This window comes from Neopelma chrysocephalum, unplaced genomic scaffold (assembly GCF_003984885.1).
Source record: "Neopelma chrysocephalum unplaced genomic scaffold, ASM398488v2 Primary Assembly neopelma1_180, whole genome shotgun sequence".
Lineage (NCBI taxonomy): Eukaryota > Metazoa > Chordata > Aves > Passeriformes > Pipridae > Neopelma > Neopelma chrysocephalum.
Window position 1 is genome coordinate 1417423 of NW_020897842.1, and position 12700 is coordinate 1430122.

The following is a 12700-nucleotide window of genomic DNA, read 5'->3' on the forward strand; positions in this document are numbered from 1 at the left end:
ATCCAGGAGTTGAAGAGTTAAGGCACAAATAAAATCTCCAGTTCAGACTGTCAGCTTAGATAGTGCTTAGCAAGGGTCGAGGAAAAAAAGCCAGTTGTGATTTAGAAGAAAAACAGTGAGATTTGACCAATTCCATGGAATACCTTTCTTAGCCCCAGGGCAAGTGGAAGTGGTATATTAACCAAGGAATAGAGCAGAGGAGGAAAAAGGCCAAATCACATTTCTTTGAAACAAAGAGGCTTTTTACCAGGAACAAGCCTTGATAAAAATTACAGTGGCATCGCAAGTCATTTCAGCCGCTCTGCCTGGGGCCATATTAGAGCAGTGAGGAAATAGGGGATGCAGCGGCCCAGAAATACAAATACAGTAGTCCCGGGAGTGTTTTTAGTATAAATAATCCTTTTAGAATAATGTAGTAGCTTTAAATAGGGCCAGGTGGTGGGTGCAACACCCAGGATCGCTCTGGGATGGTGTAGCTGTCCTGGGTGTGGGTGTGCCCTGCAAACACCCCAAACCCTCCTGCTCCCACAGCTTCCAGGGTCCTGCCTTAACAGTGAATCTGATGAAATCAGCCTAAAATGAATGTTAATGGATCTGCTGAGCCAAGCCAGGGGAATATTGTGGTGTGACTGGAGTCTGAATGGCTCCAAACTACCATGGAGTTCTCTGGCATTGGGAAAACTCCCTTTGGGGGTGATGAGATTCCCTCAGGAAACCCACGGGTGCAGCAGTGTTTGTTCACCCAGTGCTGGGGGAGGATTGCATGGAGTGTCACATCCCAGTGGCATTCGCTGAACGTCCCCTCACTCCTGTGCCACGTTCTGCAGGCAAAGTCTGGGAGCACTTTCTCCATCAGAAATGACTTGTAAATAGACCTCGGTGGAAAAAAGCACTGGGATTAAACATGTGCTCAGTTCTTTGTCGGGAGCTTTCCTTCTCCTTAAAGAGAAAAGAGCACTTGTGTGATCAGAGAAAAAGTGCCCCAAACAGCAGCTCTGCAGAGGTGCTCCCAGTGCAAACATCCATTGGAACAGGGGTAGGGACAGGAGAAATAGAGAGATCTCTGCAGAGAACAGCATTACTATTTTTTTTTTGCACAGTATTTAAATATTTCTGCAATCACAGGAGCACTGGTGGTCAGAGGAAAGGTGTTTGGCCCTGGAAAGGAGTTCATTTTTGATCCTATAATATCACTAACTTGACTCCTCAGCCCAGTGGTGAGAAATGTTTGGTAGAACTCTAAGTCAGTCCTTGCTGAATTTTCCTTATTTACATGTTTGGAATGGGACAGGTTAAACCTGAGCTGGCAGTTGACTGGATGGATGGAACTGGATGGATGCAGTTAGAGGTGTCTCAGCCCCCAAGGTCAGGGGCATGTTTGAGGTTCAGTTGCTGCCGTGGTTTTTTTGGTTGTCACAATGTTTTTCCCTTCACAAAGCTGCATCATCCATGGATGGGCAATTCCTGGTCAGAAAAAGCAGTTGGTAGTTCCTGTTTCACAAAGGAAAGGACTGACAGAGGGCTCACAAAGCTCTCAAGGTGCCCAGAAGATGCCCAGGACACAGAAAACACAACTGCTTGTGACCCCCAGTGTGGTGTCAGGACCACCAGCCAGCTTGGTGGGCTCTGGGGGTGGCTGGGGATGTGTGGGAGCTCTGACAGGAGACCCAAAGCCAGTCAGGGGCTGTAAACCCCAGCATTCCATGGGCTTCAGAACTGAATCCATAGGTGCTAACACCCTTCTAGGAGGCAACTTGTTGGAGTCCAGCTGAGATCCCACCCTGCAGAGCCCTGTCTGTTCTGAACCATGGCTTGGGACAGGGACGTGGGATCGTGGCCAAACCACACTTTCCAAAGAAGAGAAGTTGAGGGTTGTGAGTGGAAACTCAGGAGCCAAAGTCAGGGTCCTTCCTGGCACAGATAAAGCAAAGCTGTGCCCCCCAGGCAGGGGGAGATGTGCCCACCTGAGTCAGGGCCATCACCCCTGTGGGCAGCACGACAGGAGCCCACAGCAGCCCCAGGGGCTGAGCTGAGCCTCAGGCTCCTCCTGCACCACCTGGGGCAGCTCAGCCCGAGGGCTCTCGGTGTTCCCCAAGGCAGAACCACCCCCGGGGATGGTCCCAGAGTGGTGCAGAGCTGTGTCCCCCCATCCCCACCCCGCTGAGCAGCTCTGCTGTCCCCTTGTCCTCTGTTGTCCCCGTGTGTGGGTTGTGTGCAGCCCCCCTGGGTGTGTGACAGCCCTTTGTGTGCCTGTTTGGGGCAGAACTCAGGCAGCCCCTTCTGTGCAAAGAGGGGCTTTCACACAGACCTCCCCCTCAGGTTCAGGGCTGGCAGAAATGTTCTTGGGTCGAACTGAAGGTTTGAGGCCACTGCAAAAATGTGTCTGTGAATAAAAACCCCGCTGGTCCCACACGGCCTGAGGGGGACTCAGTGGCTGGGTGGGGTTTGTGCTCTGCTGAGAGATCTCGAGCTGACATGGGTTGATTTGGTTTAACCAATGCAGGCGTCGTGGGGTGGATCATTTGGGAACCTCCTTGGCTGAGAGCAAGCACTGTGTGTTCTGTTTCTGCTGTTGGTAATTAAAAAGAGTGTGAGATAATGATAAAGACTTTCAAATACTGAATTTAAGGAATCAGGCTAATCCATTAGAAGAAATGCAACAAGTTTTACAATTTTTTTAAAATTTAAAATTAAGGGATAGTTTGTACAGAATAGCTTGAAGTACAAATCTAGAAATCTGGTAAATCTGGGCATATCTGAATTTAAAAAATATCCGTGTAGCGCTCTGAGTGTTGAGGAAAATACAGTTTGCAGGGTACAGCCTTACTCAGGATGGTAGAAATAGTATGAAGGATTTTTTTTTTCCCCTGTTTTAGCAGAGCTCTGCTGTTTCTCCTGCGACATACAATTGGTGAGCTTCCCTGGAATCTTTTTGGCCGGGGACGGAAAATCCAACTTTTATATTGCGGCGTTCAAAATGTGCCTGTGTGCCTCTGAAAATAGAGCCCTGCTTTTGACACCCACCTCACGGCTCCATCCTCTGTCCTGCATTGATTCACTGATTCCCTTTTATTCCCAGAGTCTGTGGACAGTGTCCCCTTCCCCGCTCTGCCCTCCCTCCTCTCCTCCAGGCCCGGGGAGTGTTTGCCCGCCCTCACGTCGGGAACTGGAAATTGTTATCGATTAATATTAATATTTAGCATGTTTGTGAGAATGTCTCTCCCCGCTGCTATTAATCTGCCGTGTTAATAATGCCAGGACTCCTGTTCTGGACCCTGGGGAACCCACAGTGAGCGGAATGACAATGAGACGGTGACAACAGCCCCAAAGCCTCCGCTTGGCAGAGCCGTGAATTCCAATTGCGAGGGCTCCTTTTGGAGGCTCACAAACGCTTTATTCTCGCTCCGTGGTTTGACATCCAGGACTGGGAGAAATCTCCAGCGCGGGTTGTTAGTTTTTGGAGGGCTGCATTGATTTATTTGTTGGAGCAGGGGTGACATTGCTCCCAGCGCGGGGGTTTTTCTCTCGCGGGCGCTTTTCAAAGTTCCACTTTTTGCTGCGTTTCCAGAGCGCGGAAATTTCTGCGGGGCCGGAGCAGTTTCTGCTCTCCCCTCGTGGGGAGGGGTTTTGTAGCAAAAATAAGCAAAGCACTGAAAAGCAACGGCGATTTTTCCTGCGCAAAGTGGAGCTTTTCTTTTCCTCTCTTCCTTCCCAGAATTTTCTCCTGTTGTGTTATTTCCGTAGATCCCCTCGTACATGTTTGTTGCCACTCTGGTAATGCACTGTACGTTTCTCGTGACGCTTCGTTGGACCTTTTATCTTGTAAATAGTTCAGAGACAGAAATCCCAAAGGCTACTATTTTTTCCAGTGGCTTTAATAATAGGATAGTACAGCTTTTTATTTTTTTCTCCCCTAAAAACCTACTTTATCTCTGCATTCGAACATGCATTGAATTAATATTTTACCGTAGCACAGTTTGTAGAAATGTCAGTTTGAATTCAAATATAAAACAAAACAGTGGATACAGAGATCAGGTGGAACGTATTTACAGACAACAACATTCTCTGAAGAGTTTGATTCTAAAAGGATCTTATGTGGAAATATTTTTGATCCCTGGTTGAACTAGACTTTTACTGGAAATATAATACTGGCATTTAGTGCAGAGTAATTTGGACACTTTCCCTGCTGGTTTTACTAGAGGAAAATGCGTATTAAGGAACACACTGCAATACTGTTTCAAGCTTTATTCTTCATTTCTGCCAGCAGAAATCCCTTAATAAAAGAAAACACTTGATTTTTTTGCTTAAAACCAAAGGCACTTGAAATCCTTAATACCTGTTCTCCTTGCAGCCAAGTTCTGAAGCAACTGCTTTTAGAATGTTTATTGAAAAATGCACCCGATTAACTCTGTGCTCAGTCGTCATCTGCTCTTGCAGCTCCTTTGGAGCTGCTTTCTGTTTCTTTTTAATAAAAGGACTTGAAGCTGCTTCGAGAGGTGTAGTTCCAGCTCAGACAAAACAGAGCATGAACGTGAAACTTGAAAAATGAATATACAAAGTAAACACGGGAAAGGGGCTGCGCTTGAAATGTTTGGGTTTTATCGTGGTTCTCTTCCTTTTCACCCATCCTGCCTCCTCCTCCTGCCTCATCCCTCACTGCCTCTGCAGTTTCTGAGTGTTCCCCGGGACTAAATTGTTTTTTAATGGATTCTGCAGCAGTTCTGCAGCAGACAGATCCAGGGAGCTTCCCTGGATTTCGTGCTCCAACGCTTTGGGTGGCAGCCCCAGCCCAGCAGCACCCGGGGCAGGTTCCTGTGCTGGCAGTGCCCAGAGCTGGTGCTTGGCTGAAATGTCACACAGGGATGTGCTAAAACTTGTGTCTCCTTCGGGCTTCATTTCAGTGACAATTCTAAATAAACCTTTCTATGAGTGACCCTGTGAGTGGGAGCGTCTGGGTGATGCTTCTGGGCCACAGGAGCTTGGCCATCAGAGGCTGGAGCACCAGGCTCACTCCACTGAGAAATGATCCAATGTGCTTGATGTGATAGTGTCATCTGCCATGAAATGCCCAAGATTTAGGGGGAATCTAAAGGGAAGAAAAATACTATTTCAAGCTGTGTATCTCTGGATACGTTCAGAGAAATAGGCAAAACCACAACAAGTTGCAGCAGAAGTTGCCCATTAAACTGAAAAATTCAAGAGAGGATTGTGTTCCCAGCCCCATTTCTCAGAGGTAAAAGCAGCTCGTGTGACATTCCTTTGGCACCGTGGCACGGGGGCAAAACCACTTCCCACTTGTGACCACTTCCCTGCCTGTGCATTCATTGCCCAAGAGTTTTTTCAACTGTAAAACTCGTGAAGGTGAAGGGGTTTTGTGAGTGAATGAGGGAGAGAAAAAAGCCATTTCTGAATGGTCATTTAAAGCAGAATTTCCTTCCCCTCCTGCAGCAGTTAGAGGTGTTATGGGAAACCTGTCAGAGCATCCTGGGTAGTCCCAGAACTGCACAGAGCCCTGGTCCCCAGGGTGTCCAGGAGGTTCCCCATGGGCAGGTTCTGCTTTGGGTGCTCAATGTGTTGCTCTCAGACCAGTATCCACCAGCAAACCCTGTGGGTACCAGTACAGCTTAGAGGCAAAAGGTTCTTACAGCAAATGGAAGAAATTGTGATGGGCTCAAGAGTCTTAAATAAGTTATTGTTTATTATCCTTCCCTTGCAGCCATTATAATTAAATTGATGTTGTCCATGGATGGGGAAAAAAACATTTTTTATGGCCATAAAGCATTTAATGGTTCAGCCCCATCCTTAATGGAAGAGCAATGACTCCTGTCTCTCCTGCTGGGTCACTGATCTGCCCCCTCTCTGGCAGGAGGGAACCCAAACATTCCAGAAGAGCTTCCAGAGAGGGTCTGACACTGAGTTTTAGGTCCTTGGTGTGTCACAAACACGAGCCCCTCCTTTCTCTGAGGGAAATGTGCCTGTGTAGGAGACCTGCCTTGCCCAGGAGCTGCTCCCCTTCCCCAGCAGAGTGACTGGGAACCATTCCTGGGTGAGCTGAACAGTCGGGCAGGGACTGGATCTGGGATTCTCTATTGTAGTTCAGCTGCGGCCATCAGGTGGCAACCTGATCACTGGGATCATCCTGAGCCGGAGGCTCTTTGGGGTGGGTGTTCTCTGGGGCTTTCCAGTGCCCTTTGTGACTTAGAGCCGTGTCTGCCAAGTCCTGGGCATGTCCTGCTGGCAGCTCTCGCCCCGGCCGGGGCAGAGTGGGAGTGAGGAGCCTGCAGAATTCCCAGTGGGAAAAGGCAGGGGGGAGGGCAGGTATTTCTTATAATTTACCTGAATTAAGTTACGATGAGCAGCACAATACCCTGGGGTGATGAAGCCCATTGGCTGGTGGCAGTAGTTGAACACATCCTTGATTAATGTGAATATTTGTGCTCATGGCTGAGCTAGGCTGTGATGTTGGTGATCCATTCCAGCTCCTCTGGTCTGCAAATGGGTCAGGAAAAATGGCTTTGTATTTGGTGGTGAAACATTCTGAGTTCACAGCAAACAGGGGCAGAATCCTGTCACCCCAGAGTTCAAAATATAAGTTATCTGGAGCTGTGAAATACAGAATCATGGAATCATGGAATGGTTTGGGCTGGAGGGATCTTAAAGATCATCTTGTTCCACCCCTTGCCATGAGCAGGCACACCTTCCACTAGACCAGGTTGCTCAATGCCCCTCAATATATTGCTCAAAATGCTCAAATATTCCATATCTTTTTCCTAAAGAGTCATTGTATTTGGAATAGTTTGGTTTGACCGTTTTGTTTTCTTCCCTGGGGAATGTTTCTGAAGGAAAATCACACAGTGCAGGAACCTCAGGACGTCCGTGGGGCTGTAAAGGTGGTGGCAACATCCCTCTTTGGGCTGGAAAAGATGTTTGAAGTCACCTTCCTGTAGAGCCAGAAAAATGGAGACATTCTTGGTCTGTTCTGTGAATGTCCCCAGGGAAGAAGTCGAAGATGCTCTTTGTAGTGTCTGTGAGTGTAGCAAATGCTCATTAATCTCAGATAAGTAGGTATTTCCTTAGCAGGATTAAATAATAATAATAATAATAATAATAATAATAATAATAATAACAGCCTGTTCTTTGGGTTTCTTGGGTTCAGTGTGTCCCACAACAGAAGCCGTGGCTGAGGTGACCTCCCAGCTGCACCTCTATTATTATTATTATTATTATTATTATTATTTAAACCAAATACAAAACATACCAGAAACCCACCCAAACTCTAACACATTATTCCACCTACCACGAATTTCCTTTAACATCAGACTTTCTTTTCCTTTCATTACAGCTGCTAAATAGATTATTCATGAGGTCTCTCACCAACACTAAACCATCACTCTCATTGTTGCAGGACCCTCATTGGTGTCACACAGATTTTCAGCATATGCCCATATCTGATTATCTGTGGAAACAACCTTTCAATGGGCCTTTTTTATCGAGTCATTTTGCTGGTGAGCTTTGAGGGACTAATTTTAGTTTCATGACAGTAACAATAAGGTCAAGTTGTATTTCTGTCCCGCTTTTCACATCAGCAGACACTCCAGGGCCCTGCAGTCCCTGCTGCTGGCAGAGGGGCAGATGTAGGACAGCGTGGTTGTCACCAGGGAGTGGCCACGTCCCACGTCCAGCTCCCCATGGCAGCACTGACTCGAGAGCTGGGATGTTGTTCCCAAAAAACAAGACGTTCCCTGCTTTCTTTAACGCGTTTTTTATTTTTAACCAGTTGTGTTCCAAAGCTGAGAGGGGCACTGAGGGTGACAGATGGCACAGGGGCAGCGAGGGCAGCCTGGAAGGTTCTGGAGTGCAGAATAACCAATGGTCATCAGAACTGAGCCCCAGCTGCTGGATTTCCCCCAAATCCCTGGAATAAACAGGACCTGTGGAGAAGATCAGCCACCACACCTGTGTGCTTTAGCTTGGGGAAAAGGAGGCTCAGGAGGGACCTTCTCACTCTCTCCAACCCCCTGGAAGGAGGTTGTGACCAGGGGGGATCAGCATTTCCTACCAGGCAACAAGTGCCAGGAGGAGAGGAAATGGCCTCTGTTATCTCAGTGTTGAGCTGTGGGGACAAACCAACATTCACACACCTGCCTCTGGGTCCTTCTGCTCCCACAGGTGCCACGTGCGATCTCTGGTGTCAGAACCATCCTGACCCACAAATGTTCTCTGTCACTGTCATTTCCTGCCTGTTACCAGTGCCTGGGCACTGAGTTTGGCACTGACAAGGCAGAAGGAGCAGGTTACCTGTGTTTGGGGATTTCTCTTGAAATAGGAGGTTGGTCAGATGTGGGTTCAGCTTCAGAGTAAATTGAAATTTATTCAGAACTGCCCCGACTGTCCCACAGAAGAAATGAAATTCCAGCATTCAGTCTTTATACTCTTTATACTTTACTTGTATCTTTTGGAAATTTTCGCAGGTCGTGCTCCAGTAAACCTAGTTTTGCTTTTCAACTCAGTTGGAATTCCTGTTTCTTAAGTGCAGAAGAGGCTAATCATAGAGGAGAAAATAATTTGACTTGCTAATACTGGGCGAGAAAACATTTACTGCAACCACAAGTATTTTCAGGATGATGGAGTATCTCATGCTCATGAAAGCTGGGCTCTGGCGACGTGTTTGAGTAGGGAGGGCTGCACTTTCTAGCAGAGGAAACCCATGTAAGCTGTAGCAGGCAGTTCTCTGTATTCCTCCAAAGCTGGAGCAAAAAAATGTTGGCAAAGGAATCAAAATCCTCCTCTTTAGTCAAGTCTGCCACCAGGTTTCTTAGGCATGAACTCAGGAAAATCTTTATTAGGCATAAAAAAAACCAGAGGAGGAGATGTGTCTTGCAGACAGAAGGTGCATTCTGAGGTTATGGAAGGGATGAATTATATATACCTTAAGTCAAGCCATGCCTTTCCAGCTATTCTTCCCCATGGTTCCTGTTTGGCAGCCAGAGCTGCAGTGAAAAGTGGGATTTTTGTTGGGTGCTGCTCCCCCCGATGCCATCAGGGCTCAGTCATGAATGTGCACCGTGGGAGTCCCTCCCGTGCAGGAGGGTCCACAATGGGGTGGTTGTTGGCCTTGTTATCATAGTGGGGGCTCCTGTGCACAGTCCTGCTGCCTCATGTTTAATGGAGAGATGGCAAAGCTGCTCCCAAAAACGCCTCAACTACTTGTATTGTATGACAAATGTGTTTTTCTTTTCCCCTCCCCGTGTTTCGCTCCCCCCCTTTTTTCCTTTTTGCATGAAAAAGCTTCATTTTCATTCCATATGAATGTCCTTGCTTAGCAGTTGACTCCTCTTGGAAAAATCCCCAAACTTTTTTACCCTCTGTGTCCAGTGTTTTCGCTCCAGGACAAGGGGAAATGGCTTCAAACTGACAGAGTGTGGGTTTAGATTGGATATTAGGAGGAAAACCTTCCCTGGGAGGGTGGGGAGGCCCTGGCACAGGTTGCCCAGAGAAGCTGTGGCTGCCCCATCCCTGGAAGTGTCCAAGGCCAGGTTGGAAAGGGCTTGGAACAACCTGGGCTAGTGGAAGGTGTGGAAGGAGATGATCTTTAAGGGCCCTTCCAACCCAAACCATTCTGGGATTCTGAGATTACAAACTGCTGATGATTTGTTACCCCTGCAAAGGTGCTTTGCTGGGAGGTCACCTCAGCCACAGCTCCTGTTGTGAGACACACTGAACCCAAGAAACCCAAATACCAGGCAAACAGTTCTTGCCCAAACTTAGCTTGGCTTTAGCTTGATTTCTCTATTTTTTCTACCCCTCTAAAAATACACTGAGCCAGTTAAAGCAGTAAATGGTTAAAGGGAACCTCGGCCGCCCTCTGTGTTTTCTTCCCTCTCTCCAAAACTGAGAGATGAGCACTCCTGGCAGGCTGATCCCATAGAACATGTCAGGCTGCTCTCCCCTCCGTGCCTGTCCTGCAGGCAGTGTGGGTGTTCTCCCCTCAGCCCCACCTGAGCTCCCCGAGGGAGGTTTGGCTCTTCACCCTTCAGGCTTTGGGAAACTCCGTCCTGAGAGGAGATTGACTGATGTTCACCCGAGTGTTTCAGTGTGTTTTGTTCTGCTGTTTCCCCTTTTAGGTGACAGCGAGATTGTAAATAATATGTACGAGACCGACCCCGATCTCCTCGCGGGCGAAAGCGCAGAGGAGGAGACAGAGGACAGTATAATGTCCCCCATTCCCGTGGGACCTCCGTCACCCTTTCCCACCAGTGAGGACTTCACTCCCAAGGAGGGCTCACCTTATGAAGCTCCCGTCTACATTCCTGATGACATTCCAATCCCACCAGATTTTGAACTCAGAGAATCTTCGATCCCAGGGGCAGGGCTAGGGATTTGGGCCAAAAAGAAGATTGAAGTTGGGGAAAGATTTGGACCCTATATGACAGGACAGAGGAGCACATTAAAGGAAACAAACTTTGGATGGGAGGTAAGCGTGTGGAATGTGATCACCACATTCATTTCTCTTCTCTGCCAAGTGTCCCTGAGGCTGGACTGGGGCTGGTGGCCCGGGGACGGACGCGGTGACTTTGCCAGTGCCGCGTTTCCCTCCGTCGTTTTGCCCCCCCCCCCAATAACCTGAAGTGTTTAAAATCAGCAGAAATCCCTTTAAGATCCCTTCCTGGGCTACAAAAACCGCTCTGGCACCATTTTGGAAGGTTGGTTTTAAATGCTGTCGGGTCACTCCATCAAGTGTTGTCATTCCGAGGTTGTGTTCGGGACTTGTCGCGGAGGAGGGAATGGGATTAGTGGCACCGTGTTCTGTCGTTGGGGGTGTTACCTTTGACTCCCAGCCCTGTCAGCACTGCAGGGATCATTAACTGCTCAGAGGGAAATACCATGTACCCATTACCTGCCCAGATGTTCTCGAGTTCTTGTTCCGCAGCAGAGATGGAGAAATGTGAAAGTCATTTTTCCCTTAAGAGCTAAACACAAAAAAAGGGTGCTTGAGAGGGAAAACAGCTCTATCCCACAACTCACATCTTTCTCCCTGCTTTTCTGGCCTTGTCCCAGAAGTCATCTCCATCTCTTCTGCTCCTACATTCTTGATCTGAAAATGTCCCTATCCCTAATTATCCCGAAATGTAGGATATTCTGGGAGCAGTGAAGCGCAGCCTGGGAGTTCTGCTGTGTGTCACAGCCCTGTTCCAGCACATCCAGCATCCATTACACACTGTAGAATTCCTTCTCTCCAGTCCCAGTGCCCATCCCAACCCACCACACCCCTGCTGCCACGGGAGCTGCTGGTTGTTGGCCTAAGGAGGAGCTTTGTCTGGAGCAGAGAGGTTTCCCAACAGGACACCCAGGCTGTTGGATGCCTGTCCCTCAAAATAAGTGGAAGCTCAATTTTCCCTCCCTTTTCCCTGGGTGAAGCAGTGACTTGGCCTCTTTTCTCCTTCGACCACTGCTGATGTGAAGTGGTTTCCAAAATATTGGAGTTCAGGGTGGGAAGCAGCTCAGGATGGGACTGGAAGGCTCACTGGGGGGGTAAAGCCAGCAGTGCAGTCACAGAAGCCCTGTTTTCTTAGAAACCAGGGTCAGAAAGGCCAGACTGAAGCATTAACATCTGAAATTGTGTCTGATTATATTTACACTCTTGATTGTGAAGTCAGAAATCAGCGAGCAGTTGGATTCAGTGAAGCCCAAAGAAGTAGGTCCAGATGTTTTTGTTTACTTTTTCAATGTGTCTGAAGTGCAGGAAACAGCAAAAAACACTTGTTATAAGAACCAAACTCAATTGTGTTTTGTCGCTCTGCACCAGGGAATGTCTGAAGAGCTGAAACCAGGGTTTGGTTGAATGACTGAGTGGGGAGTTTCCTTTTCTTACTGTCTTAGTACAGGGAAAAGAGGGAAATTCAGCTCAGAGTTTTGATTCCCTCTGTTCCCTCCAGTGACATTCCTCAGAAGTTCATCTTGGTCTTGGCTTCTTTTGTGTGAATATCATTGCAGAATATTTAATTGGTGTGAGTGTGTGAGTTTCAAGACATGGGTTTTTAGGGGAGAAAAATCCCTGTTAATGTCCTGGCAATCCATGGTGTGGCTCAGGGAGGCTGCAGGTGGGAGGCAGCTGGAGATTCCCTGAGGAAGGTTCTGGTCACTCCGAGGTGTCTCTGAAGCTGGGCACAGGGTTTCTCTCTAGGAATGTGCAATATTGATTATTTGGAGGCTGCAAAGTGGAAGTGGCTCCTTCAGAAAGGTGAATTGCCTTTTTCTGACCCAAATATTGACAGGTGGCATTCGTTGGTTTCGCGTACCTTTTTTGTTTGTTGTTTTGTTTTCAGGCTGGTTTTTGGGGACACGGTGCAATCCTCCCTGGCTGTCAGAAGTCAGATCCAGTTTGGGAGATGCAAATCTTTTTTTTTCTGTGACCTTGGCCAAGCTTTGTCCTTGTGTTCTCTATTTCTGATAAAAGTTGGTGTTTGCATTCTGGTTTTCAGAACCATTCCCCACATCCCCTGGGCTCTGGGTGCCAGCCCTGATAGGAGCCCTTTCTATCAACGGGGTTGGCTTTGTGACACTGTTTGTTTTTGTGGTGTGATTGAACAAACTTTCCTTCTCCGAGGCACTTCTCACATTTCAGCTGTTCCTTTGTGCTCTGATTTGGCCGGGACTGTTTGTCCTCCATCAGGTGTCCTCAAACACTGTCCCCTCCCAC

The 12700-nt window shown here is 47.9% G+C and overlaps 1 protein-coding gene across 3 annotated transcripts in view; it reads left to right on the plus strand.

The window, feature by feature from the left end:
- The window catches only part of PRDM16 (PR/SET domain 16), a 253931-nt gene that overhangs the window by 81745 nt on the left and 159486 nt on the right, over positions 1-12700 (plus strand). For all 3 annotated transcript variants that reach the window (XM_027702074.1, XM_027702075.1, XM_027702076.1), the window contains exon 2: positions 10125-10474. In XM_027702074.1, coding sequence (XP_027557875.1) covers positions 10125-10474 — 350 coding nt within the window. The remainder of the gene's footprint in view (positions 1-10124; positions 10475-12700) is intronic.